The sequence below is a fragment of the Garra rufa genome, chromosome 25 (genome assembly GCF_049309525.1).
Source record: "Garra rufa chromosome 25, GarRuf1.0, whole genome shotgun sequence".
Classification (NCBI taxonomy): Eukaryota; Metazoa; Chordata; class Actinopteri; order Cypriniformes; family Cyprinidae; genus Garra; species Garra rufa.
Genome location: NC_133385.1, coordinates 4,756,952 through 4,784,580, shown reverse-complemented (window position 1 = coordinate 4,784,580; position 27,629 = coordinate 4,756,952). Strand labels below are relative to the sequence as shown.

Below are 27,629 nucleotides of genomic sequence, written 5' to 3'. Positions count from 1 at the left end.
AGAGCTGAGGGGTGAAAACTTTTGGAATTTGAAGTTCAGCATAAATGTAACTTATTTTGTCTTCTGGGAAACTTGTAAAGTATCTTCTGTAGCTTCCGAAGGGCAGTAATAAATGGAAAAAATATATATATATTTATGCAAAATAAGAAAAATATACACATCTTCATTCTGTTCAAAAGTGTTCACCCCTGGCTCTTAATGCATCGTTTTTCTTTCAGATGCCTCAGTGAGCATTTGGACCTTCTGTAATCGTTGCATATGAGTCCCTCAGTTGTCCTCAGTGTGAAAAGATGGATCTCAAAATCATACAGTCATTGCTGGAAAGGGTTAAAATACACAAAAATGCTGAAAAACTAAGAATTCCAAACATTTCTGCATTTTTGTGTAGTTAAACCCTTTCCAGCAATGACTGCATGATTTTGAGATCCATCTTTTCACACTGAGGACAACTGAGGGACTCATATGCAACTATTACAGAAGGTTCAAACGCTCACTGATGCTCCAGAAGGAAAAACAATGCATTAAGAGTTGAGGGGTGAAAACTTTTGGAATTTGAAGTTCACTTATTTTGTCTTCTGGAAAACATGTAAAGTATCTTCTGTAGCTTTTGAAGGTCAGTACTAAATGGATTTTTTTTATATATATATTTATGCAAAATAAGAAAAATGTACACATCTTCATTCTGTTCAAAAGTTTTCACCCCCGGCTCTTAATGCATCGTTTTTCCTTTAGAAGCCTCAGTGTGCATTTGGGCCTTCTGTAATAGTTGCATATGAGTCCCTCAGTTGTCCTCAGTGTGGAAAGATGGATCTCAAAATCATACAGTCATTACTGGAAAGGGTTAAAATACACAAAAATGCTGAAAAACTAAGAATTCCAAACATTTCTGCATTTTTGTGTAGTGTACCCTTTCCAACATTGACTACATGATTTTGAGATCCTTCTTTTCACACTGAGGACAACTGAGGGACTCATGTGCAACTATTACAGAAGGTTCAAACGCTCACTGATGCTTCAGAAGGAAAAACCATGCATTAAGAGCTGAGGGGTGAAAACTTTTGGAATTTGAAGTTCACTTATTTTGTCTTCTGGAAAACATGTAAAGTATCTTCTGTAGCTTCCGAAGGGCAGTAATAAATGGAAAAAATATATATATTTATGCAAAATAAGAAAAATATACACATCTTCATTCTGTTCAAAAGTGTTCACCCCCAGCTCTTAATGCATCGTTTTTCCTTCTGGAGCATCAGTGAGCGTTTGGACCTTCTGTAATAGTTGCATATGAGTCCCTCAGTTGTCCTCAGTGTAAAAAGATGGATCTCAAAATCATACAGTCATTGCTGGAAAGGGTTCAAATACACAAAAAATTGCGAACTGACTGACAGCAATGTTTTTAATTCAGGTTGTAGGTACAACCTTCAAAGTAGCTCCATCCTGACTTCTGAAGACTGCTTTGGTTGCCAGTTAAGACCAACAAACCACCTTAGACTAGTTTATGCTGTTTTCTGACAATATATAAAGAGTACAAATGGACTGACAGTGACATTTCCGTGATTGAGAACACACGGCTGTGGGTCGCAGTGGCAGTAGAGGAATGTAAACATTGACGGATGGATTTCACAGGCCAAACTCTGGGATGCGGTTTGTCGTCGCTGCTCTAAATGTCTTGATCTCAACGTGAACAGCATTGGTTTCTGGTATTGGCTCCGTCCCAAACGTACCTCAGAAGCTGGAAAAATCTGCTTAGCGGTTCCCTGCTGCTGGGCTCGTGTAGCGTTTTCCTCCTATCAGGGAGTGAATGACTTTGACTGGAGCTCTGGAACGCAGCTGGAATGTTGAACTTGTGATCCTGTTTGTGTTTCTCATAAAATGGCTGTTTGGAATTATCCATTCGCCAATTTATTCCTTATGTTTTCCTCAAATAAAATTTTTAAACTATTAAAGCTGTAACAGTCCTTAAGAAAAACCAAATACCCCAAGATTGTAATAAAGCATGATGCATAATTGCATGATCAAATAATGCATGTTGTATAGGTATTTTAAGGAGGTGTGTTTTTGTATTTCAGGCTCCTGGTCGGAGCTCCCTTTGAGACCAGCGGTGAACACCAGACAGGAGACGTCTACAGATGTCCACTAGACAGCAAACGTGCTACGAACTGCACAAGACTGCATTTAGGTATTATATCACCTGTCTGATTTCAACGGAATAGTTGTCCAGTAATGAAAATGTGCTGTTAAGTTCAAAAGTTTACATACACCTTGCAGAATTTGCTAAATGTTAATTATTTGAGCAAAATAAGAGGGATCATACAAAATGCATGTTGTTTTTTATTTAGTACTGACCTGAATAAGATATTTCACATAGAAGATGTTTACATATAGTCCACAAAAGAAAATAATAGTTGAATTTATAAAAATGTCCCTTTTTAAAAGTTTACATACGCTTGCTTCTTAACACTGTGTTGGTACCTGAATGATCCACAGCTGTGTTTTTTTGTTTAGTGATAGTTGTTCATGAGTCCCTTGTTTGTCCTGAACAGTTAAACTGCCTGTTTTTCCTCAGAAAAATCCTTCAGGTCCCACAAATTCTTTGGTTTTCCGGCATTTTTGTGTATTTGAACCCTTTCCAACAATGACTGTATAATTTTGTGGTCCATCTTTTCACACTGAGGACAACTGAGGGACTCATATGCAGCTATTACAGAAGGTTCAAACGCTCACTGATGCTCCAGAAGCAAAAAACATGCATTAAGAGCTGAGGGGTGAAAACTTTTGGAATTTGAAGTTCAGGGTAAATTTAACTTATTTTGTCCTCTGGGAAACATGTAAGTGTCTTCTGTAACTTCTGAAGGGCAGTGCTAAATTAAAAATATATATACATTTATGCAAAATAAGAAAAATGTACACATCTTCATTTTGTTCAAAAGGTTTCACCCCCCGACTCTTAAAGCATGGTTTTTCCTTCTGGAGCATCAGTGAGCGTTTGAACCTTCTGTAATAGTTGCATATGAGTCCCTCAGTTGTCCTCAGTGTGGAAAGATGGACCACAAAATTATACAGTCACTGCAAAGGGTTCAAATTCACAAAAATGCTGGAAAACCAAATAATTTGTGGGAACTGGAGGATTTTTCTGAAGAACAGCAGGCAGTTTAACTGTTCAGGACAAACAAGGGACTATCACTAAACAAGAAAACACAGCTGTGGATCATTCAGGAAACAACACAGTATTAAGAACCAAGCGTATGTAAACTTTTGAACAGGGTCATTTTTGTAATTTCGTCTATTATTGTCTCTTGACTATTATGTTAAATATCTTATTCAGGTCCGTACTAAATAAAAATTAACGTGCATTTTGTATGATCCCTCTTATTTCGCTAAAATAATTAACCTTTTGCAGATTCTGCAAGGTGTGTGTAAACATTTGACATCAACTGTCAATTTTTTCACTCTTTTTCATTTTTTAAGGAAAAATATCCTTGAACAACGTGATTGAACGCAAAGACAAAATGAGGCTGGGAATGACTCTCACCTCCAACCCGAAAGACAACAGCTTTGTGGTAATACGCTTGTGTAATTTTTCATCAGAATGCATAAGTAAAATGGGTTGAAATTAAATATGTACAATTTGATGCTGATTCTTTAGGCGTGTGGGCCGCTGTGGTCGTATGAGTGTGGAAGTTCCTACTACAGCACCGGCATCTGTTCAAGAGTCAACAGCAGCTTTGACTTCACCCACAGCATCGCTCCAGCCTATCAAAGTAAAGCCAAACTCTTCATTGATGAAGCTTCTTATTAACAATTGCAGATTATATATATATATATATATATATTGACAACAGCAGTTTCTCCACAGGATGCGAGACCTACATGGACATAGTAATTGTGTTAGATGGATCCAACTCCATCTACCCCTGGTATGAGGTTCAAGATTTCCTGATAAATGTGCTACAGAAGTTTTACATCGGTCCAGGACAGATCCAGGTGCGTCTGAATTACGATCTGGAAAATCAGTTTTGGACTGTTCTGATTTTGATTTATGAGCGGTTTGGACTGTACAAAAAAAAAAAAAAACAGCACTTACCACTGTACTCCTGAGGCTCAGAAACTCAGTGCAAACTGTGGAAATACCTACTGTAGTTATATTGTGAATATTTTATAGCTATTTTTTTGTTTGAATTTTACAAGAATATGACATGTTAAAGCATATGGAAGTATCTCACAAAATTGGGCACACCCCTCACATTTCAGCAACCATTTTTGTATGTCTTCTCAATGGACAATATAGAAATGAAACTTGGATATATTTTAGAGTAATGTGCAGCTTGTATAGCAGCGTAGATTTACTGTCCTCTGAAAATAACTCAACATACAGCCGTTATTGTCAAAATAGCTGGCAACAAAAGTGATAACAGCAGTATGTTGTTTACCCATGCAAAGCCACATGTCCTATTCATCATGTTTATGTTCTTGTCTGCTTGACAGGACCATACAAAGTTGTGTATCTTGTATTAGAGCAGTTAAAATTTGGTGCTTTAAGTACAATTCTCTCATACTGACCACTGGATGTTCAACATGGCATCTCATGGCAAAGAACTCTCTGAGGATTTGAGAATTAGAATTGCTCTCCACAAAGATGGCCAAGGCTATTAGAGGTTCAGTAATACTCTGAAACCGAGTTACACTACAGTGGTCAGGGTCATACAGAGGTTTTCCAAGATGGGTTCCATTCAGAACAGGCCTTGCAAGGGTCAATCAACAAAGTTGAGCACTCGTTCTGTGCGTCAGGTGCAGAACCTGGCTTCAAAACACAGATGCATGAGTGCTGCCAGCATTGCTTTAAAGGTTTCAGAAGAAGAAGGTCAGCTTGTTAGTGCTCAGACCATACGTCACACACTGCAACAAGTCGGTTTGCATAGGCATCGTCCCAGACGGACACCTCGTCTGAAGCTGGTTCACAAGAAAGCCTGCAAACAGTTTGCTGAAGACAACCAATCCAAGAGCATGAATTACTGGAACCATGTCCTGTGGTCTGATGAGACTATAAGATAAACTTGTTTGGCTCAGATGGTGTCCAGCATGTGTGGCGATGCCCTGGTGAGGAGTACCATGCATGGTGGTGGTAGCATCATGGTCTGGGGCTGCATGAGTTTCTGCTGGTTCTGTGGAGCTGTGGTTCATTGAGGGAAACATGGATTCCATTATGTACTGTACATTCTGAAGCAGAACATGATGCCTTCCTTCCAGAAACTAGGCCGAATGGCAGTTTTCCAATATGATAACGATCCCAAACACACCTCCAAGATGACAACTGCCTTGCTGAGGAAGCTGAAGATGATGGAGTGGCCAAGTATGTATTCAGACCTGAACCCTATTGAGCACCTGTGGGGCATCCTCAAGCGTAAGGTGGAGAAGGACCATGTGTCTAACGTCCAGCAGCTCTGTGAGGAGTGGAAGAGGATCCCAGCAACAACCTGCGCAGCTCTGGTCAATTCAATGCCCAGGATGATTAAGGCAGTGACAGAAAACAATATAATGACACTTTGGACAAGTTCACTTAGGATGTACTCACTTTTGTTGCCGGCTATTTTGACAATAACAGCTGTATGTTGAGTTATTTTCAGAGGACAGTAAATCTACACTGCTATACAAGCTGCACATTGACTACTCTAAAATATATCCAAGTTTCATTTCTATAGTATTGTCCCTTGAGAAGATATACTAAAATGGTTGCTGAAATGTGAGGGGTGTACTCACTTTTGTGAGATACTGTAGTTGTCATCTCACCATGTGTTGTGTCCTGTTGTCCAGGTTGGGGTGGTCCAGTACGGTGAGAGAGTGGTGAACGAGTTTCGGCTGGATGATTTCCGCACGGTTGAGGAGGTTGTAGCAGCTGCGAAGAATATCGACCAGCGAGGCGGAGAGGAAACACGCACAGCTCTCGCGATCAGTGAAGCTCGGTACAGTGGCGTTTTTGTGTTTCAACAAACTTTCAACTTTTAACTGTGCATCATAAGTTGCAATAAGGCAAATATTGGAAGCTTATTTTCGCCATGGGATAAAATATGTATTAAAAAAAAAGGGTAACTGCGAATTTAATTGCAAGATAATAACTCTTAATTGCAAGTCTACAACTAGACTAAGTTTAATATTATAAATTTCTGTATCATCACTTTTGATCAATTTAAAGCATCCTTGCTAAATAAAAGTATTAATTTCTATCATTTCTTTCCCCAATTTTTTTTATAGTGTATAATGTTACAAAAGCTTTTTATTTCAGATAAATCTTTGGATCTTTCTGTTCATCAAAAAATCCAGAAAAAAAAATCAACTGTACTCAACTGTTTTAAATATTGATAATAATAATAATAATAAATGTTTCTTGAACAGCATATCAGCATATAAGAATGATTTCTGAAGGATCATGTGACACTGAAGACTAGAGTAACGATGCTGAAAATGTATCATTGATCACAGAAATAAATTACATTTTAAAATATATTAAAAAAAACAAACAGCTATTTTAAATTGTAAAAATATTTCAGAATTTTACTGCTTTTGCTGTACTTTGGATCAAAAAAATGCAGGCTTTGTGAGCAGAAGAGTCTTCTGAATGTACTTGTATTTGTATATGTATTTATAACAGAAGTCAAGCATTCAAACACGGAGCTCGTCCAGACGCCAAGAAAGTTATGATTGTCATCACCGATGGAGAATCGCACGACAGCCCAGACCTACGGAAAGCCGTGGAGGAAAGTGAAAAGGATAATATTACGTTGTACGGTATTGCGGTGAGTTACTGCCTCTTTCCAGTAGAATCCTCCAGATGTGTTCTTCAGGTTTACTCTGATCGTCGGTCACGTGACTCAGATTCTTGAGTTGTTTTCAAACAGGTGCACAGGTCGAACAGGTGAACATAGTTCAGATATTCCAATGCCGTTTCAGGTTCTCGGCTACTACAACAGGCGAGGAATCAATCCTGAAGCTTTTCTGAGGGAAATCAAGTTCATCGCCACTGATCCTGAGGAGCACTTCTTCAGCGTCACTGATGAGTCTGCCCTGAAGGATATTGTTGATGCTCTGGGAGAGAAGATCTTCAGCTTGGAGGGTATGAACTTTGTGAATAAATGTTAAACATAATCATAATCCCATATTTAAACCATATCTAGAGGACAGAATCCAACCAGAACACCTTAGCAACCACACAGCAACATAGCAACATTAAAAGCCATCAGAACATCTAAAACACTCAAAAGTCCCTAGCAACATTAAAAAAACTCAGAAGACCTTAGAAACTGCATAGCAACATAAAAACCTCTCAGAACACCTTAGCAACTGCATAGCAACATAACAACCACTCAGAACACCATAGCAACCACACATCAACAAAAACACTCTGAACACACTAGCAACCACATAGCAACATAAGGATCACTCAGAAAACCGTAGCAACTGCATAGCAACTCAAGTACCACTCAGAACACCATATCAACTACATAGCAACATAAAAAAACTCAGAAGACCTTAGAAACTGCATAGCAACGTAAAAAACACTCTGAACACCCTAACAACTGCATAGCAACATAACAAACTCTCAGAACACCATAGCAACCATATAGCAACATAAGGACCACTCAGAACACCGTAGCAACTGCATAGCAACTCAAGTACCACTCAGAACACCATAGCAACTGTATAGCAACATAACCACTCAGAACACCATAGCAACCACACATCAACAAAAACACTCTGAACACCCTAGCAACCACATAGCAACATAAGGATCACTCAGAACACCGTAGCAACTGCATAGCAACTCAAGTACCACTCAGAACACCATATCAACTACATAGCAACATAAAAAAACTCAGAAGACCTTAGAAACTGCATAGCAACGTAAAAAAACACTCTGAACACCCTAGCAACTGCAGAGCAACATAACAAACACTCAGAACACCATAGCAACCATATAGCAACATAAGGACCACTCAGAACACCGTAGCAACTGCATAGCAACTCAAGTACCTCTCAGAACACCATAGCAACTGCATAGCAACATAAAAACCACTCAGAACACCTTAGAAACCACACATCAATAAAAAAACACTCAGAACACCCTAGAAACTGCATAGCAACATAAAAAACACTCAGAACACCCTAGCAGCTGCATAGCAACATAAGAACTACTCAGAACACATTAGAAACCACACATCAGCAAAACTACTCAGAACACCCTAGCAACTGCATAGCAACATAAGAATCACTCAGAACACCCTAGCAACTGCATATCAGAATAAAAAAAACACTCAAAACACCCTAGCAACTGCATAGCAACACAAGAAACACTCAGAACACCCAAGAAACCACAGATCAACAAAAACACTCAGAACACCCTAGCAACTGTATAGCAGCATAAAAAACACTCAGAACACCCTAGCAACTGTATAGCAACATAAAAAACACTCAGAACACCCTAGCAACCACATAACAATATAACAACCACTCAAAACACCCTAGCAACGGCATAGCAACATAACAACCACTCAGAACACCTTAGAAACCACACATTAACAAAATCACCCAGAACACCCTAGCAGCTGCATAGCAACATAAGAACCATTCAGAACACCCTAGCAACTGCATAGCAACATAAAAAACACTCAGAACACCTTAGAATCTGCAAAACAACATAACAACCACTCGGAACACCGTAGCAGCTGCATAGCAACATAACAACCACTCAGAACACCATAGCAACTGCATAGCAACATAAAAAAAACACTCAGAACACCTTAGAAACCACACATCAACAAAAACGCTCAGAACACCCTAATTTTACACCCTATTTTATAAACTATATTGTATAAAAACCACTCAGAACACCTTAGAAACCACACATCAATAAAAACACTCGGAACACCCTAGAAACTACATAGCAACATAAAAAACACTCAGAACACCCTAGCAGCTGCATAGCAACATAAGAACTACTCAGAACACATTAGAAACCACACATCAACAAAAACACTCAGAACACCCTAGCAACTGCATAGCAACATAAGAATCACTCAGAACACCCTAGCAACTGCATCTAAAACCACCTAAGAACCACATAGCAGCATCTAAAACTACTCAGAATACACTAATATCCACATAGCAACTTAAAAAAAACACTCAGAACGTCCTAGCAATTGCATCGCATTAGCACATTAGAATCACTGCTGTGAAGTTTGCACAGCAAAACACTAGTTTTACAACCACACACTAGTTTTCTTAGAATGTTGTTTATTTTGCAGGCACCAACCAGAACGGTACGGCCTTTGGTTTGCAGATGTCTCAAGCTGGATTCTCGTCACATATCGTAGAGGTGAGTGCGTCTCCATCCGTTCCAAACAGAAGAAATGTAAATATTGACAACAGAGCTAATGTGCGGAGAATTATATTATGAACTCAGCGAGGTGCCCGAAATGCTGTTATTTTGCTCTTTGCGCTCTGTGATTGAGTTTGACGCTCTTCCATTAGCCTGGAGCAGAAGCTACGGCATCAGTCAAAATAAAGAGTCACTGAAAGAATGATTTGTTTACCGCTCAGTGCCCATGGGAAAACAAACCTCAGGTACGTCCTTTTAGGGCTCGACAGAAGCACGATGCCCCACTCTTTCAATTATGTTTGAAGCCGTTCCACATGCTGTGAGCGTCTTCTGAGGGAAGGGCTATTTTTCACGTCTTCCCTCTCGGTTTGAGTAATCCCAAGGTCTGAGGCTCCTTTTGTGTTAGATGAAGGACAACTTACTCAGAGAAAAATAACATTTTTTTCATAACTTTCACTGTTGGATTCCAGGAACCGCTCTTGACAGTGGCAATTCGAGATGGGAGATAACGTCTCGGAAAGTTTTTTTTTTCATTCTTGACTTCTCCGAGGGAACGAGGTCCAGAGAACACATATGGTTTTGTTGAATTAGGCTCCTTGAGTGAGGAATCCTCACACAAACACTCTCACACACGTGCCCTTGTGTTTTATATGCACGCTTGTACATGTGACTGTATTTGTAAAGGCCTTATTTACTTGTGGCTGCAAATGTTTTCAATGGAATTACTGTATTTTGTTTTATAAAGAAAAGAGTTCGGCGTCCATCAAGACAGCGGTAAATAAAACCTAATCAGATGGAAATAAAACATTTGAAAGTCGGTTTGTTTGCTTGGGCCGCTGACACGGACGTGGCATACTAGATTTCACTGCCTTTGTTTTCGTAAAAGGCCTCAAAGCTGCCAGGTCTAGAAAAACTCACTCATACACTGTGTTCCAAAACCTTGCTGTCAATTGTCTGGTGAAGTAGATGAAATTGAATAGAATTGAAAATGAAAATGAAATAAAATCTCATAACTGACTGATCTGGATCACTCAATAAGCCTTGTACGCCATGCAAATAGCAATTGCAATTGATTCCAATAGAGTTTGACATTCGCACGCAACGTGATACTTCAACATGCATCAAAATCCAAAGTAAACACAAATAGTACGTTAATTTATAAATAACATTTACCTGACTTTGTCTGCATCTCTGAGCCAGCAATGCATTCTGGGGTTGCCTTCACCACAAATGATATTACAGCTTGAGATCTTGGATAAAAGAAGGATCTTAAAAGAAGGATTTTATATATGTGACCCTGGACCACAAAACCAGTCTTAAGTAGAATGTATATATATGTGGCAATAAACAAAAATACATTGTATGGGTCAAAATGATAGTTTTTTTTTTTTCTTTTAAGCCAAAATCATTAGGATATTAAGTAAAGATCATGTTCCATGAAGATATTTAGTAAATGTCCTACCATGAATATATCAATCTTAATTTTTGATTAGTAATATGCATTGTTAAGAATATCATTTGGGCAAATTGATTTTTTTGCACCCTCAGATTCCAGATTTTCAAACAGTTGAATCTCTGCCAAATTTTCCCCCTAAAAGCATGACAATAAATAAAAAATCAAAATGACAAAAGCATGACAAAATTATGACTTAAACTAAAATGAAAAGAAAAGGGGAAGTATAAAAAATAATATAAAATATTAACAAAAACTATAATAGTGAATTAGTGATACTAAAATAACAGCATCAATATTATTATCATACTGTATGTGTGAAAGTTCACATTTCTTTTCACTCAAATTCTATTAAAGAAATACTTATATATTAGAATACATCAAAATATTTCATTGTAAAGGTAAAAATTATATATTTGTTGGTTTGTTTTACCTTTAATCTACTCCAAGCGGTCTCCGAAATTATTCGTTATTATTAAAAAAAAATTCCAGAAGTTTCAAAGACTTTCCAAGCACTACTTTTTTAAATTGCAAACTTCAATCAGAGGTCTCACTTATCAAACAATGTCTTATCTTTTAAATTCTAAAAAAAAAAGATAAATAGATAAATAAATAAGTATACTACACTTTTACTATAGTAACATTTTTCCTATAGTTAATTTTCTTAAGGAATTTGAATTTGCATTTGATTTGAATCATTCAATTTGCGAAATGATTCAAAAGCTAGTTTCGATCTAAAACAAATGATTCAAAATATGTGAAGTTAAAAGTTTAAAAGTTTAGATCGGGACTTCAAAATTGTGCATCGTGAATCATTTGATTTGAATCATTCAATTCGCAAAAATGATTCACAAACCAGTTTTAATCTATGATTTGTGATACGCAAAGTCCCGATCTGATTTGATTGGAATCAAATCATTTGGGATTCGCAAAGTTCCGAATCAAATGATTTGTGCTCCATGCTCCGAAGTCCAGATCTGAATAATAATTTGTGAATCATTTGACTTAGATTGGGACTTCAAATCGCGTATCGCAAATCATTTGATTGGAATCATTCAGTTCACAAAATGATTCATGAACCTGTTTCGATCTAAAACAAATGATTCAAAATATGTGAAGTCCCGATCTGAATCAAATGATTCGCGATACGCAAAATTCCGATCTAAATGAAATGATTCGCGTTCCATGCTCTGAAGTCCCGATCTTAATAATATTTTGCGAATTTTTTTTGCATTTGACTTAGATCGGGACTTCAAATCACATATCGCAAATCATTTGACTGGAACTTTGCGTATCGCAAATCATTCCCAGCAGGCACACATAATATTAGGTTAATATTAGGTTAGATTTAGGTCGTGACGTCAGATGACCAAAATTGTCTAGCCAACGTCTAAGGACTTTATTTTGACATCCAATAACAAGGTAAAATGACCTTGATATTTGGTTGATTTTGGAAAGTGACCAAAATCCAACCTCGAGCCAATATTGACGTCAAATACTGACATTTATTCGTCAGGTATGGCAACCAAAATCCAACATCTGATAGACGTCATAATGGTTGGGGTATAACGTCAATCTGACGTCATGTTGATGTCCTGTGCACTGTAAAAAGTTTTCACAAGATTCTTCAGAACTTAAAAACGTAAGTTCAGCAGCTGCCTTAAGTTTTTAAGTTAAATCAGCTTAAAACTACAAGTCATTTTAACTTATTACAATAAAAATTTGTTGATTTAACTTGTGAGTTTAAATGACTTAAGTTTAGCAGCTGCCTTAAAATGTTAAGTTAAATCAACTTAAGTTTTTAAGTTGAAACTGGTGAAAAGTTTTTACAGTGTGCCTGCTGGGTTTGTTTAAATAGGGACTTCAAAATCGTTTGTGAAATAATTCACAATCTAAAACGATCTAAAATGATTCATGATACGCAAAGTCCTGATCTGAATCAAATTATTTGCGAACTGAAACCGTTTGGACTGCTTTGAAACAGTCAGTCGCATTGGTTTAACTGATTTGAAGTTTCGAAAAGCTCTGTTTTACTGTAAGTCTCTTTTAATTTAATCTGGCTTTTGCTAGTGAATCGCTTAGAATGAATGATCAAAGTCACGAGTTTGAATCAATCGGAGTGGTTCCAGCGTATATATAACTCAATTGATTTGGTTAATCTATTCCTCTTTTCACGTCTTCAGCCACGTTTACATAGCACTCTCAGTACTTCTACTGACTTAGCTTATTAATTTTATTACACTAACTGAAATAAGCAAAAAAAAAGTATGATGTTTTTTAATTGCGTGAAAAGATATGTGCTTATTGAAAAAAATACACTTACTTCATACACTCTTAAAAATAAAGGTTCCTTTTTGGCATCGATGGTTCAATGAAGAACCATGAGCATCCATGGAACCTTTTAAATGCAGAAAAGGTTCTTCATAGTGGAAATGGTTCTTTTAAGAACGGTTCAATAAAAGGTTCTTTGGGGAACCAGTAGATAGTGTAGATGGAGTCTTTTAATAATTCAAGCACTTTTCAAGTACCTATTCTGGAAAATTTCCAGGCCTTACAAGTCCAATTCAAGTACTTCAAGCACTTTAAGCACCTTGTACGAACTAAATGCTGAAATGGATCCATGTTCGTGTTTATGTTGATGACAGTAAAACAAAGTCAATACTGTAATTATCCTCTTTCTGCTCCTGCAAAAAGATATAGTGCATAACCACAATAACATTACATATTAAATGGTAAAATCCTACCCAACTACCTTTAAATATTAAAACCACTGCCAGTTTAGACATAAATGGTTTTATTCAGAAACTCATTATATTGTTAGATTGTTGCTAGGTGTTCTGTGTGGTTGCTAATGTTTTCCTCAAATAATCCACGCAATTTGAGGCACCATTCATTTCTTTAGCACGAAAGTTAGATACTGAAGTTTAATTCTCCGGGTTAAGGGTTTGTTCAGGGGTTTGTCTTTGCGAGCGCCGCTAATAAAAAGCGAATGGAACAACACACAGCATATTGGAGAGAGTTTATTGTACAAATGTGCCATGGAAATCTGTCAAAGTGTCCACGTCGACATCGCATGAGGAAAACTTTGGCAGCGAGCGCAGCGAGTTTTAGGCCTCCAGTCAGACTCGCAGAGGACTGCTGTTTTTGCTCGCATGCATCCAGGATATCAAAGCTGGAGACTTTTCTGTCCGGTTAGTCACAAAGGGTGGTCCAAAGTTTGTACTGAAAATATCTCTCCAATGCAATAAACTGTTTAATGTCCAAGTCTTTCTCTTGGAGAATAAGGTCTGTGGAGTATATATTATTAATAGTATTTGCTAAACCAATCATCCCTACAGAGCTGTTCGGTTTATAGTCACAACGGCAGGAGAGCAAAAGGGAATTGGCCTTTTTGTGCCAGAATTTATCTCGGGGTGTTTAAGTTGACTACATGGGTCACTCATCACAGTACTGGAGATTTAGTCTAACTATGACCCAGCATATTTGAGTGTAGTGGTGGTATTGTTCAGGAATGGGCATTTCATTGTGGGTTTGAACGCTAAGTCCCAGATGTTAATGCAGTGCAGAGTTTTGGCAGGAGCTCTAAGATAGTTGCCGGAGAGGTTTGGCAAAACTCTCTGTTTGCATTCTCTATACCGCTAAAGCCACTGCCAGGCCGTTTGTCATCGTCCCATAGCACTCACTGCAGGTACATGAACCCAGGCCTCTGATTAAACACTGTGGGTTTTATTCTGTACTGCTTATGGCTGTGCGTGCATTTCCCTTTCAAAACAGTATCGTGGTTTCTGATAGTAACTAAAGATGCAAACCGTTTTCTTAAAGGACGGGATTCTGGTTGGTGCCGTTGGGGCGTACGACTGGAACGGAGCTGTTCTGAAGGAGACCCGTCATGGTAAAGTCATCCCACCCAAGTCTTCGTATGTGAAAGAGTTCCCAGAGGAGCTGAAGAACCACGGAGCGTACTTGGGTAAGAAAATTCAACCTTTTTTTGGGTCGTACCAAATTAGGATTTGATTCTATGACTGACAAAAGTGAATATGCACTCACCCTTTCTTCTGTAGAACATAAAAGAAATGGTTAGGAATTTTCTAGTGGTGGGCCGTTATCGGCGTTAACGTGCTGCGTTAAATATCGCCGTTAATCTATTCTCAAAGTTGGGTTAGGTGCTGGGTCTAAACTACGCAAGCTATGATGACTTTCACCTTGATATTTTAACGCGGATGACGTATACCTAGTCGAATTGCACTGTAGGAGGCGAGAACGAGTCTTCAACTTACTGTGAAATTACCACATCAAATGAGACGTGCAAACATGGATGCAGCTATGAAGCCGCTTCAGGGCAGGTGCGTGCGTTTCTAGACCCTTTTTACTGGGGCATGTGCCCCAGTGAAAATCTGCTGTGCCCCAATAAAATCTCAAGTTTGAGTTTGAATTTACTTTGATAATCCCGAAATAAAGACATTAAACTATATGCAATATATATAACTATAACTATATGAATTGACGCTTCTAAAAGCAGCGCAGTTTAATCGAAGACTATGCACGCAGATAGGCTGTCCATGCCCGTGCGCGTCTGTGTATTCAGCAGAATTCAAATTAGCCATTTTAATCTAGATTAATCTAGATTAATTCCAAGATTTAATCTAGATTAATCTAGATTAAAAAAAAATAATCTATGCCCACCCCTAGAATTTTCACATTCTTTACTAGTTTAATTTATGAATACATCTATTTCTGTTGTGACACATAAACTCTCTGAAAAGTTTAGTAATCAGGGTTGGGGCCATTCATGAATTGAATTGAGAATGAATGGTAAATTCCAATTCACTTCCTGGAATGGAATTGGAATTGGAATTGGAATTTGAATTGCATGCAGCTGACAGGAAATTAAATTGGAATTGAATTGGAATGTCAGGAAACAGAATTGAAATCGAATGAATTCCACTAAATTCCACTTGAGTTGCTAAAAATAATTTGACTTGATTTGCTTAATAGTTTATAGTACATTAAATATTGTAAATCTCATAAACAACAAACATATAAAAGAAATACAAAGTACTGTATGTTTAGTATGTTAAGCATGATCATTTCACATGCCAAATTTCAGGAAATGATGATAATTCGATGCAATAAAAAGTGAATGAAATACATGAATGAACATGACTCATTTTTGTGAGTTGAGACATATATTATATGGTAATCATATATTGAATATTTGATCAACTCTATTACATACATTACTTGGTATTTGTAAATTATCATAAAGTTCAAATGTATGTCTCTAAATGCAATCACAAATAAATGCTTAGAAACAGCAATAAACGGAATTCAGTGGAATTTCCCTGAATTGAATTGCACTTCCTGTAATTCCAATTCAATTCCATCTCTGTTTCCTGTAATTGTTGTTGAATTCCAATTCCATTTCCTTCTTTGAATTGGAATTGTTGACCTCATTCCTGAATTGACGCCAACCCTGATGGTAATGGTTATGACAGTGTTAATGTATTTGGTCTTGGCGGAATAGATCTGCTACGCTGCTACTGCTGTTGGTTAACGCTGTAGTTGTAGATTATTGCTGCTGCTACAAGCAAGTACAGAACTTGCTACTGCCAAAGCATATGGCGATACAGTGCTGTGACATGCTGCTGCACAAATAGCATAAAATAACCTGTAGCAGATCTATACAGGTGGAGCTGGGGAAGGTGGAGGGTTTCAGAGGAACTCTGAAAGCGCACTGCAAAATGACCAACTGAATGCTATCAGCCTTTTAAATATCTGCAAGCTCATTGGTTATGTATGCAACATGAACCAATCAGCTTGTGCCAAGTCATATAACTCTCTGATAAATAACTCTCTCCAGCCTGCGTCATCTAGAGTGTCATGGCAGAACTAAGTATTAAAACTCACCAAAATAAGATGCACTGCATCAGATTGGATATCAGTTGCACTAAATAGCATGTTTTTGCATGCATTGCAATCAAAAACGACCTTCCAAGTTTGAATAGAAAGAATCATTAAGTTTCAAAAAGGAACATTTTCATTGAATAAAGACTTAAATTTCAGTCTGTTCTTTAGACAAGTTATCATAGGTCTTACATTTGTAGAATGGACTAATTTTAAGACATTTAAGGCAACACTAGTCAAATTTTTAATGTTTTTTAGAGAACTCTCTTCTGCTCACCAAGCCTGCATTTATTTGATCCAAAATACAGCAGAAGCAGTAATATTGTGAAATATTTTTACTATTTAAAATAACTAATTTCTATTTAAATATGTTTTAAAATGTAATTTATTCCTGTGATCAAAGCTGAGTTTTCAGCATCATTACTCCAGTCTTCAGTGTCACATGATCCTTCAGAAATCATTCTAATATTCTGAATTGCTGTTCAAGAAACACGATTATTATCAATATTTAGAACAGTAATTTTTTTCCCAGGATTCTTTGATGAATAGAAAGATCCAAGGATCAGCATTTATATATACTTTTATTTAGCAAGCATGCTTTAAATTGTTCAAAAGACATTATAAAGACATTTTAAAGGTTACAAAAGATTTCTATTTCAGAAATTCTACTCCGCTCTTTTCAACATAATATTAATAATAATAATAATAATAATAATAATAATAATAAATGTTTTTGAGCAGCAAATCAGAATATTAGAATGATTTCTGAAGGATCATGTGATTGGAGTAATGATGCTAAAAAGCTTTGAAATCACAGAAATTAATTACATTTTAAAAATACATTCAAATAGAATAGTAAATAGTAAAAATATTTCCAAATTTTACTGTTTTTGCTGTACTGTACAAATAAATTCAGGCTTGGTGAGCAGATGAGACTTCTTACTGTCCATAAATGGAACAAATCAGGGTCGGAAAGCTCTCTGATTTCATCAAAAATAACTTAATTTGTGTTCCAAAGATGAACGAAGATCTTACGAGTTTGGAATTTTCATTTTTGGGTGAACTATTCCTTTAAAATGCTTTGCACCAGACTGGATCCCACGAAGCAGCGTTGTTGTTTTTTTTGCATATATTGCAATCAAAAATGAACCTCTAAGTCTGAATAGACGGAAGCAAATAAGTAAACTTAAGTAAACTTACATTTCAGTCTGTTCCTCACACAAGTTATTATAAATCTTTATATTTATCATATTTACTGTATGTATAATGTATAAAATTGACACTTGTTTGTAGGGTACATGGTGTCATCGGTGGTCTCGGCTCAACATGGTCAGCTATACATCGCTGGAGCTCCTCGATTCAACCACACGGGGAAAGTCGTCATCTTCACACTGACCAACAGCGGCAATCTCACCATACTGTACTCACTGTACGGACAGCAGGTAAACCCAAGCACATGTTTTAAAGACATACAGCACATTTGTACAACAAGGTACTTCCAAAAAGCATGACTTTATGAATTTAAAGGAGTAGTTCACTTTTATAACAACAATTTACAGATAATGTACTAATGTCTTTCTTTCCTCAGCCGTAAAGAAATTATGTTTTTTGGAGGAAAATTCATTTCAGGATTTCTCTCTATATGTGACCCTGGACCACAAAACCAGTCATAAGGTTAAATTTGACAAAACTGAGATTTATACATCATATGAAAGCTCAATAAATAAGCTTTCTATTGATGTATGGTTTGTTAGGATTGGACAATATTTGACTGAGATACAACTATTTGAAATCAGAAATCTAAGGGTGCAAAAAAATCAAAAAGACTGAGAAAATCACCTTTAAAGTTGTCCAAATTAGGTTCTTAACAATGCATATTACAAATCAAAAATTACATTTTGATATGTTTACAGTAGGAATTTTACAAAAAATCTTCATGAAACATGAACTTTACTTAATTTCTTAATGATTTTTGGCATAAAGGAAAAATCAAAAATTTTGACCCATGCAATGTATTTTTGGCTATTGCTACAAATATACCCCAGCGACTTAAGACTGGTTTTGTGGTCCAGGGTCACATATAATAGATATGTATGGCGCCCCGAAGTTTGAACTTCCAAAATGCAGATTAAATGCAGCTTCAAAGGGCTCTAAACGATCCCAGCCGAGGAAGAAGCTTATCTGGTGAAACGATCAGTTATTTTCAAAACAAATTGACAATTTATATACTTTTTAACCTCAAATGCTCATCTTGAAAGAAAGACATGAACATCTTGGATCTTACATTATCTGTAAATTGTTGTTATGAAAGTGAACTAATCCTTTAAGACTTCGTAAGAACTTTTTACAACCCGTGAGAATGAAAAAGCCCAAGAGTAAGTGCAAAAAAATAGCCTAGTTAACTATATTGTTCTGTTCTTCATCATTTGATAAATGACTACTGCCATTATCAGAACAAAACGTTCGCAATGGCCTCTTTTGAACAAAATTCCATTCACGGCCTGCTTTCCACAGATGCTAAATTGCGGCATGGAAATAGTCTTGTCAATAATCTATAATAGGGCTAATCTGCATGAAATAGCCCATGCAAAAGTGCCGCAACTGTTTAGTGAGTGTAGCAGCGTGCACTTGGCCTAAATAGTGAAGGTTTCTCTGAACTGCTTCCTTAATCCATCTGTCTGCATTTTTCCATCCTACCTTCTTTCTCTCTGAAACGGTGGCGTGTTTGATTGGAGAGGCACATCAGTAGATTAATGCGGACCATGTGTGCGGACAGGAGACGGCGTGTGAAGGTCTAGACTCAGTCACCCGCTCCAGATGGGCCGGCGTCTATGTAGTCCATGTGCATCTCATCTGCACGTGTGTGTGTGTGTGTGTGTGTGTGTGTGTGTGTGTGTTTGTGTATGCATGTCCTGCAGTGAATGCACACATAAACGCTTAGGTTTGAAACGCTGCCGGTCGCCGACCACAACATTCATTTAGTCATCAACCTGTTATGCACCAGACCTGTGCGTAAGCCCTCAGGAAAGCACTTAGACGGGAATGTGATAAAGTGCGTCTCCTGTTTTCTGGTATTTGTGAAGCCAGCAGGAGCTTTCAGGGTTGAAATGCAAGTTCAGAAGAACGGAAGAACCTGCCGCACAATGTGTCTCGCAATAGACAAATAACATTAGGTGACTGTTGAAATATGCCTTGCACTCTTAAAAGTAAAGGTGCTTCATGATGCCATAGAAGAACATTTTTGTTTAAATGGTTCCATAAAGAACCTTTAACATCTGAAGAACCTTTCTGTCTCACAAAAAGGTTCTTTTTTAGCGACAGAAGGTTTTTCAGATCATAAAAAGATAAGAAAAAGATGGTTCTTTAAATAACCTTTGCCTGAATGGTTCTTTGTAGAACCAAAAATGGTTCTTCTATGGCATTGCTGTGAAGAACCTTTTAAAGCACCTTTATTTTTAAGAGTGTGTTTGTCTGGTTAGTATGACATTTTCAGTTTAATTACAATAAATAATAGTATTTTTTTCATAAAAAAATAAAATATGTGACCCTGGACCACAAAACCAGTCATAAGGTTAAATTTTACAAAACTGAGATGTATACATCATATGAAAGCTCAATAAATAAGCTTTCTATTGATGTATGGTTTGTTAGGATAGGGCAATATTTGGCCGAGATACATCTATTTGAAAATCTGAAATCTGAGGGTGCAAAAAATCAAAATACTGAGAAAATCACCTTTAAAGTTGTCCAAATTAAGTTCTTAGCAATGCATATTACTAATCAAAAATTACATTTTGATAGGTTTACAGTAGGAATTTTACAAAAAATCTTCATGGAACATGATCTTTACTTAATTTCCTAATGATTTTTGGCATAAAAGAAAAATCGATCATTTTGACCCATACAATGTATTTTTGGCTATTGCTACAAATATACCCCAGCGACTTAAGACTGGTTTTGTGGTCCAGGGTCACATATCATATGGTGCTTTCAAGTACCTTTTCTACAAAAAATTACAGCAAGATACTTTAACTCTACTTCTACAAAGTGCTAAAGAATGTGCATCAGGTGTGCTTTGCTTTATGTTTTTATTAAATTTATGAACGTGCAATAAAACTATAATTAACTAATTAAATAAACTATTTAAGTACAATACCAGTCAAAAGATTTTAATGTCTTCTGATCACCAAGCCTGCGTTTATTTGATTCAACGTACAGCAAAAACTGTACAATTCTGAAATTATTTTACAATTTAAAATAACTGTTTTCTTTTTGAATATGTTTTCAAATGTAATTTATTCCTGTGATTTCAAAGCTTATTTTTTTTGCATAATTACTCCAGTCACATGATCCTTCAGAAATCATTTTAATATGCTGCTTTGCTGCTCAAATATATTTATTCTTATCATTATGTTGAAAACAACTGAGTAGAATTTTCTCCGGTTTTTTTGATGAACAGAAAGTTCAGAAAAAGAGAATTTATCTGACATAGAAATCATTTGTAACATTATAAACGTCTGTATCATCATCTTTTGATTAATTTAAAGCATCCTTGCTAAACAAAAGTATTAATTTCTATAATTTCTTTCTTTAAAAAAAATTATATAGTGTATAATGTTACAAAAGCTTTTTATTTCAGATAAATGCTGATCTTCGCATCTTTCTATTCATTAAATATAAATATATATTTTTTAGAATATAACATATTTTTTTTAGATTATACAATGTATATTTTTTTAGAATATATAATAAATATTTTTCAGAATATTATTCTAAAAAATGTTTCTTGAGTAGCAAACAGAATATTATAATGATTTCTGAAGGATCATGTGACACTGAAGACTGGAGTAATGATGCTGAAAATTTTGCTTTTAAGCAGGAATAAATAAGATTTTTAAATATATTCAAATATAAAGCCGTTATTTTAAATAGCAAAAATATTTCAAAATTTTACTGTTATTGCTGTACTTTGGATAAAATAAATACAGACTTGGTGAGCTGAAAAATATGAAAAATCTTACTGTTTAAAAACTTTTGACTGATAGATAGTGTATAGTGTCTATATATATATAAATTACATGCACTTTGGCCAAGCGTATGTGGATGTCAAATGCTAACAAAGTGTGTTTTGGTCAATTGTAGATCGGATCGTATTATGGAAGTGAGCTGGCACCGATTGATCTGGATGGCGATGGATTGACAGATCTTTTACTGGTCGGAGCTCCCATGTACTTCTACAAAGGCTGGGAGAAAGGCCGAGTTTACATCTACACCATCAGCTTACAGGTGACAACATCCTAAACACAACACCATAATGCTTTCTCAAAGAATATTTGTGAACCTAGACCACAAAACTTTTGCAGCATGGGTATATTTGTAGCAATAGCCAACAATACATAATACGAATCATTCACTGAATCCACAATATTGTTGTTACCTGAGTGGTCAGCTTTACTAAGATGAGGTAAAAAGATTGTGTATTGAGTTGTCCTCCAGAGCGGCATGTAATAATGAACATACAGTTTCGACTAAAGTACGATTCATTAGAAAATGGCTTTTGAACCGGTTATTTCTGAATCAAAACCCTACAGTGCAGCAAACATAGTACGATTCACCAGCAAATGATTCTTATGAACCGATTCTCTACAGTGGTTCAATAACATACAAGTCGACTATTGTGTACTGTGTTTCCCAAATGAATGACTCTTATGAGCCGGTTCATTTAGTGAGTCATTTAAATGATTCACACATGATGCTTTATTAACTGGTTGAACAGACCACAGTGCGACTAGTGGAATCTGTTTCACAAATGAATGACTCTTATGAGTCTGTTCTTTTAATGAGTCATTTCAAAAGACCCAGAAATGACTAGTTTTAAATTAGCAGTGAGTTTAAATCAATGAATCCTTTGCAAATCCAGTGAACTCAATCTGTCAGAGCAATAACTTCTATCGCTCAAAGATGTGCATGTTTTGTTTATTCTTGGTTTGTGAACACTATAATTGCTGGCTTGTATTCCATTTCGCTAGTGTTTGATGTATTATATTATATTATATTATATTATATTATATTATATTATATTATATTATATTATATTATATTATATTATATTATATTATGCTGATTATCAACTGACTATTTTATCAGAAATATGAACCTCAAACTTCTGATCTGGTTTGGATGCCACTTGCTACGTTATGAGGCCATATTTGATCCTGGACCACAAAACTAGCCAAAAATCCACTGCATGAGTCAAAATTATTGATTAAGTAAATCATTAGCATATTAAGTAAAGATCATGTTCCATGAAGATATTTTGTAAATGTCATACCATAAATATCTCAAAACTTAATTTTTGGTTAGTAATATGCATTGCTAAGAACTTCATTTGGACAACTTTAAATGTGATTTTCTCAATATTTTGATTTATTTTGCACCCTCAGATTCCAGATATTCAAATAGTTGTATCTCAGCCAAATATTGTCCTATCCTAACAAACCATACATCAATGGAAAACGTATTTATTGAGATGTAAATCTCAGTTTAAAAAATGTACCCTTATGATTGGTTTTGTGGTCCAGGGTCACATATGGCAACATTATAGCATACTGAACACCGCTATTTTAATGAATATTTTCTTGTCTGTTTCTCTTATTTATTCCACAGGGCTCTTTTATACCAGACGGGACTCTTGGGCCATCAGAAAAGACTCATGATTCCCGGTTTGGCGCTGCTATGTCCACCCTTCCGGACTTGAATGGTGACGGCTTCAGTGAGCTGGTTGTGGGCGCACCACTGGAGGACAATCATAAAGGAGCCATCTATCTCTTCTACGGCCAACAAAACAACATCCAACCCAAATACAAACAGGTAAGAGAGTCACTGATATTTCATAAACATTATTAAGTGGCCTTATTCGTTAAGTATTCATTCTTGCCATTCTATCTCAGAGAATAGCCGCTGGTGACATCTCTCCAGGACTCCGTTATTTCGGCCGCAGTGTTCATGGGATGATGGATGTGAATGGAGATGAGCTCATAGATCTGTCCGTGGGGTCTCTAGGGGCCGCGGTTCTGCTTTGGTGAGTTTACACCTCACATAAGGGCCAGGTTATGAAGTTGAAAGCCATATTTATGAAGCAATGGCTGAATAGTGTTCATTTTCAGAGCGATGTCTTGCAGGGTTGTTATAGTTTACTAAAACTAAATCTGTAAAAAACTCAAAATAGACTAGATTAAAAAGTTTGTCAAGACAAACCTTAAGTTGGTTTGAGAAAGCCGGACCAGAAAGTTTAAAAAGTTTTAAAGTTTTCAGTCTGAAGTTGTTTGAAGTTTGAAGTAGTTTTAAAAGCTTAAAGTTTGATAGATTCTAGCATGATTAACATGTTACTAGCATGTTGCTACCATGATTAGTAAGTTACTAGCATGTTGCTAGCATGATTAGCATGTCACTAGCATATTGCTAGGATGATATGCATGTTACTAGCATGTTGCTACCATGATTAGTAAGTTACTAGCATGTTGTTAACATGAATGGCATGTCACTAGCATGATTAGCATGTAACTAGCATGATGCTAGCATGGTTAGTAAGTTGCTAGCATGATTAGCATGTCACTAACATATTGCTAGGATGATATGCATGTTACTAGCATGTTGCTATCATGATTAGTAAGTTACTAGCATGTTGTTAACATGAATGGCATGTCACTAGCATGATTAACATGTAACTAGCATGATGCTAGCATGGTTAGTAAGTTGCTAGCATGTTGCTAGCATAATTAGCATGTCACTAGCATATTGCTAGGATGATATGCATGTTACTAGCATGTTGCTACCATGATTAGTAAGTTACTAGCATGTTGTTAACATGAATGGCATGCCACTAGCATGATTAGCATGTTACTAGCATGATGTTAACATGATTAGAATGTTTGCTAGCATGTTGTTAGCATGATAAGCATGTTACTGGCATATTATTAGGATGATTAGCATGTTAGTAGCATGATTAGCATGTTACTAGCATGTTGTTAGCATGATTAGCATGTCACTAGCATATTGCTAGGCTGATATGCATGTTACTAGCATGTTGCTACCATGATTAGTAAGTTACTAGCATGTTGTTAACATGAATGGCATGCCACTAGCATGATTAACATGTTACTAGCATGTTGCTACCATGATTAGTAAGTTACTAGCATGTTGCTAGCATGATTAGCATGTCACTAGCATATTGCTAGGATGATATGCATGTTACTAGCATGTTGCTACCATGATTAGTAAGTTACTAGCATGTTGTTAACATGAATGGCATGTCACTAGCATGATTAGCATGTAACTAGCATGATGCTAGCATGGTTAGTAAGTTGCTAGCATGTTGCTAGCATGATTAGCATGTCACTAACATATTGCTAGGATGATATGCATGTTACTAGCATGTTGCTATCATGATTAGTAAGTTACTAGCATGTTGTTAACATGAATGGCATGTCACTAGCATGATTAACATGTAACTAGCATGATGCTAGCATGGTTAGTAAGTTGCTAGCATGTTGCTAGCATGATTAGCATGTCACTAGCATATTGCTAGGATGATATGCATGTTACTAGCATGTTGCTACCATGATTAGTAAGTTACTAGCATGTTGTTAACATGAATGGCATTCCACTAGCATGATTAGCATGTTACTAGCATGATGTTAACATGATTAGAATGTTTGCTAGCATGTTGTTAGCATGATAAGCATGTTACTGGCATATTATTAGGATGATTAGCATGTTACTAGCATGATTAGCATGTTACTAGCATGTTGTTAGCATGATTAGCATGTCACTAGCATATTGCTAGGATGATATGCATGTTACTAGCATGTTGCTACCATGATTAGTAAGTTACTAGCATGTTGTTAACATGAATGGCATGCCACTAGCATGATTAGCATGTTACTAGCATGTTGTTACCATGATTAGTATGTTGCTAGCATGTTGTTAGCATGATTAGCATGTTACTGGCATATTGTTAGGATGATTAGCATGTTACTAGCATGATTAGCATGTTACTAGCATGTTGTTAGCATGATTAGCATGTTATTAGCTTTTTGTTAGCATGATTAGCATGTTACTAACATGTTACTAGCAATATTAGCATGTTACTAGCATGATTAGCATGTCACTAGCATGTTGTTAGCATGATTAGCAAATTACTAGCATGTTACTAGCATGATTAGTATGTCACTAGCATGTTACTAACATGTTACTAGCAATATTAGCATGTTACTAGCATGATAAGCATGTCACTAGCATGTTGTTAGCATGATTAGCAAATTACTAGCATGTTACTAGCATGATTAGCATGTCACTAGCATGTTGTTAGCATGATTAGCATGTCACTGGCATGTTGTTATCATGATTAGCATGTTGCTAGCATATTGTTAACATGGTTTTCTCATTAACAACATACTAACATACTAGTTAATAACATGCTAATCATGTTAGAAGCATGCTACCAACATGTTAATCATGCTAGCAACATGCGAGTAACTGACTAATCATGCTAACAACATGGCAGTAGTATGTTAATCGTGATAAAATCTTGCTAGCAACATGCTAGTAACTTACTAATCATGCTAGCAACATGCTAGTAACATGCTAATCATGCTAGAAATATGCTAGCAATAAGCCAATACCATGCTAATGTTGATAAAATCATGTTAGCAAAATGCGATTAACATGCTAATCACGCTAGAATAATGCTACAACATGCTAGTAACATGATAGTCATTTGCTAATCATCTTAACAACATGCTAGAAACATGCTAATAACATGATAATTATGGTAACAAAATGCTAGAAACATGTTAGTAACTTGCAAATGATGCTAAAAAATATGTTAGCAACATGCTAATAACATGTTAATTGTGATAAAATCATGCTAGTAAAATGCTAGAAACTTGTTAATCATGTTAACAACATGCTAATAAATAGCTAATCATGTTAGAATCATGCTAGTAACATGATAATCATGATAAAATCATGCTAGCAAAATGCTAGTAATTTACTAATCATGCTAACAACATGCTAGTAACATGATAATCATGATAAAATCATGCTAGCAACATGCTAGTAATTTACTAATCATGCTAACAACATGCTAGTAACATGATAATCATGATAAAATCATGCTAGCAACATGCTAGTAATTTACTAATCATGCTAACAACATGCTAGTAACATGATAATCATGATAAAATCATGCTTGCAACATGCTCGTAACATTAATCATATTAGCAACATGTTACTAACTTGCAGATGGTGATGCTAAAAAATATGATGCTAAAAATATGCTAGCAACATGCTAATTGTGATAAAATCATGTTATTAACATGCTAATCTTACTAGAAACATGCTAGCAACAAGCCAATGCCATGATAATCATGATAAAATCATGCTAGCAAAATGCTATTGACATGCTAATCATGCTAGAAACGTGCTAACAACATGCTAGTAACTTGCTAATCATGCTAGTGACATGCTAGTAATTTGCTAATCATGCTAACAACATGCTAGTAACTTGCTAATCATGATAGTGACATGCTAGTAATTTGCTAATCATGCTAACAACATGCAAGTAACTTGCTAATCATGCTAGTGACATGCTAGTAATTTGCTAACCATGCTAACAACATGCTAGTAACTTGCTAATCATGCTAGTGACATGCTAGTAATTTGCTAATCATGCTAACAACATGCTAGTAACTTGCTAATCATGCTAGTGACATGCTAGTAATTTGTTAACCATGCTAACAACATGCTAGTAACTTAGTAATCATGGTAACAACATGCTGATAATTTGCTATCTATATATCTATCTATCTAGAAAACTTTAAGCTTTTTAAACTATTTCAGACT

General features: G+C 36.1%; 1 protein-coding gene across 1 annotated transcript in view; it reads left to right on the top strand.

Moving 5' to 3' along the window:
• The window catches only part of itga11b (integrin, alpha 11b), an 81,191-nt gene that overhangs the window by 23,810 nt on the left and 29,752 nt on the right, over positions 1-27,629 (top strand). Inside the window, exons 3-15 of the mRNA XM_073831291.1 lie at positions 2,067-2,176; positions 3,466-3,557; positions 3,644-3,758; positions 3,854-3,981; positions 5,809-5,957; positions 6,644-6,788; positions 6,943-7,105; positions 9,294-9,364; positions 14,643-14,787; positions 18,018-18,166; positions 21,867-22,010; positions 23,391-23,594; positions 23,675-23,805. Coding sequence (XP_073687392.1) covers positions 2,067-2,176; positions 3,466-3,557; positions 3,644-3,758; positions 3,854-3,981; positions 5,809-5,957; positions 6,644-6,788; positions 6,943-7,105; positions 9,294-9,364; positions 14,643-14,787; positions 18,018-18,166; positions 21,867-22,010; positions 23,391-23,594; positions 23,675-23,805 — 1,746 coding nt within the window. The remainder of the gene's footprint in view (positions 1-2,066; positions 2,177-3,465; positions 3,558-3,643; positions 3,759-3,853; positions 3,982-5,808; positions 5,958-6,643; positions 6,789-6,942; positions 7,106-9,293; positions 9,365-14,642; positions 14,788-18,017; positions 18,167-21,866; positions 22,011-23,390; positions 23,595-23,674; positions 23,806-27,629) is intronic.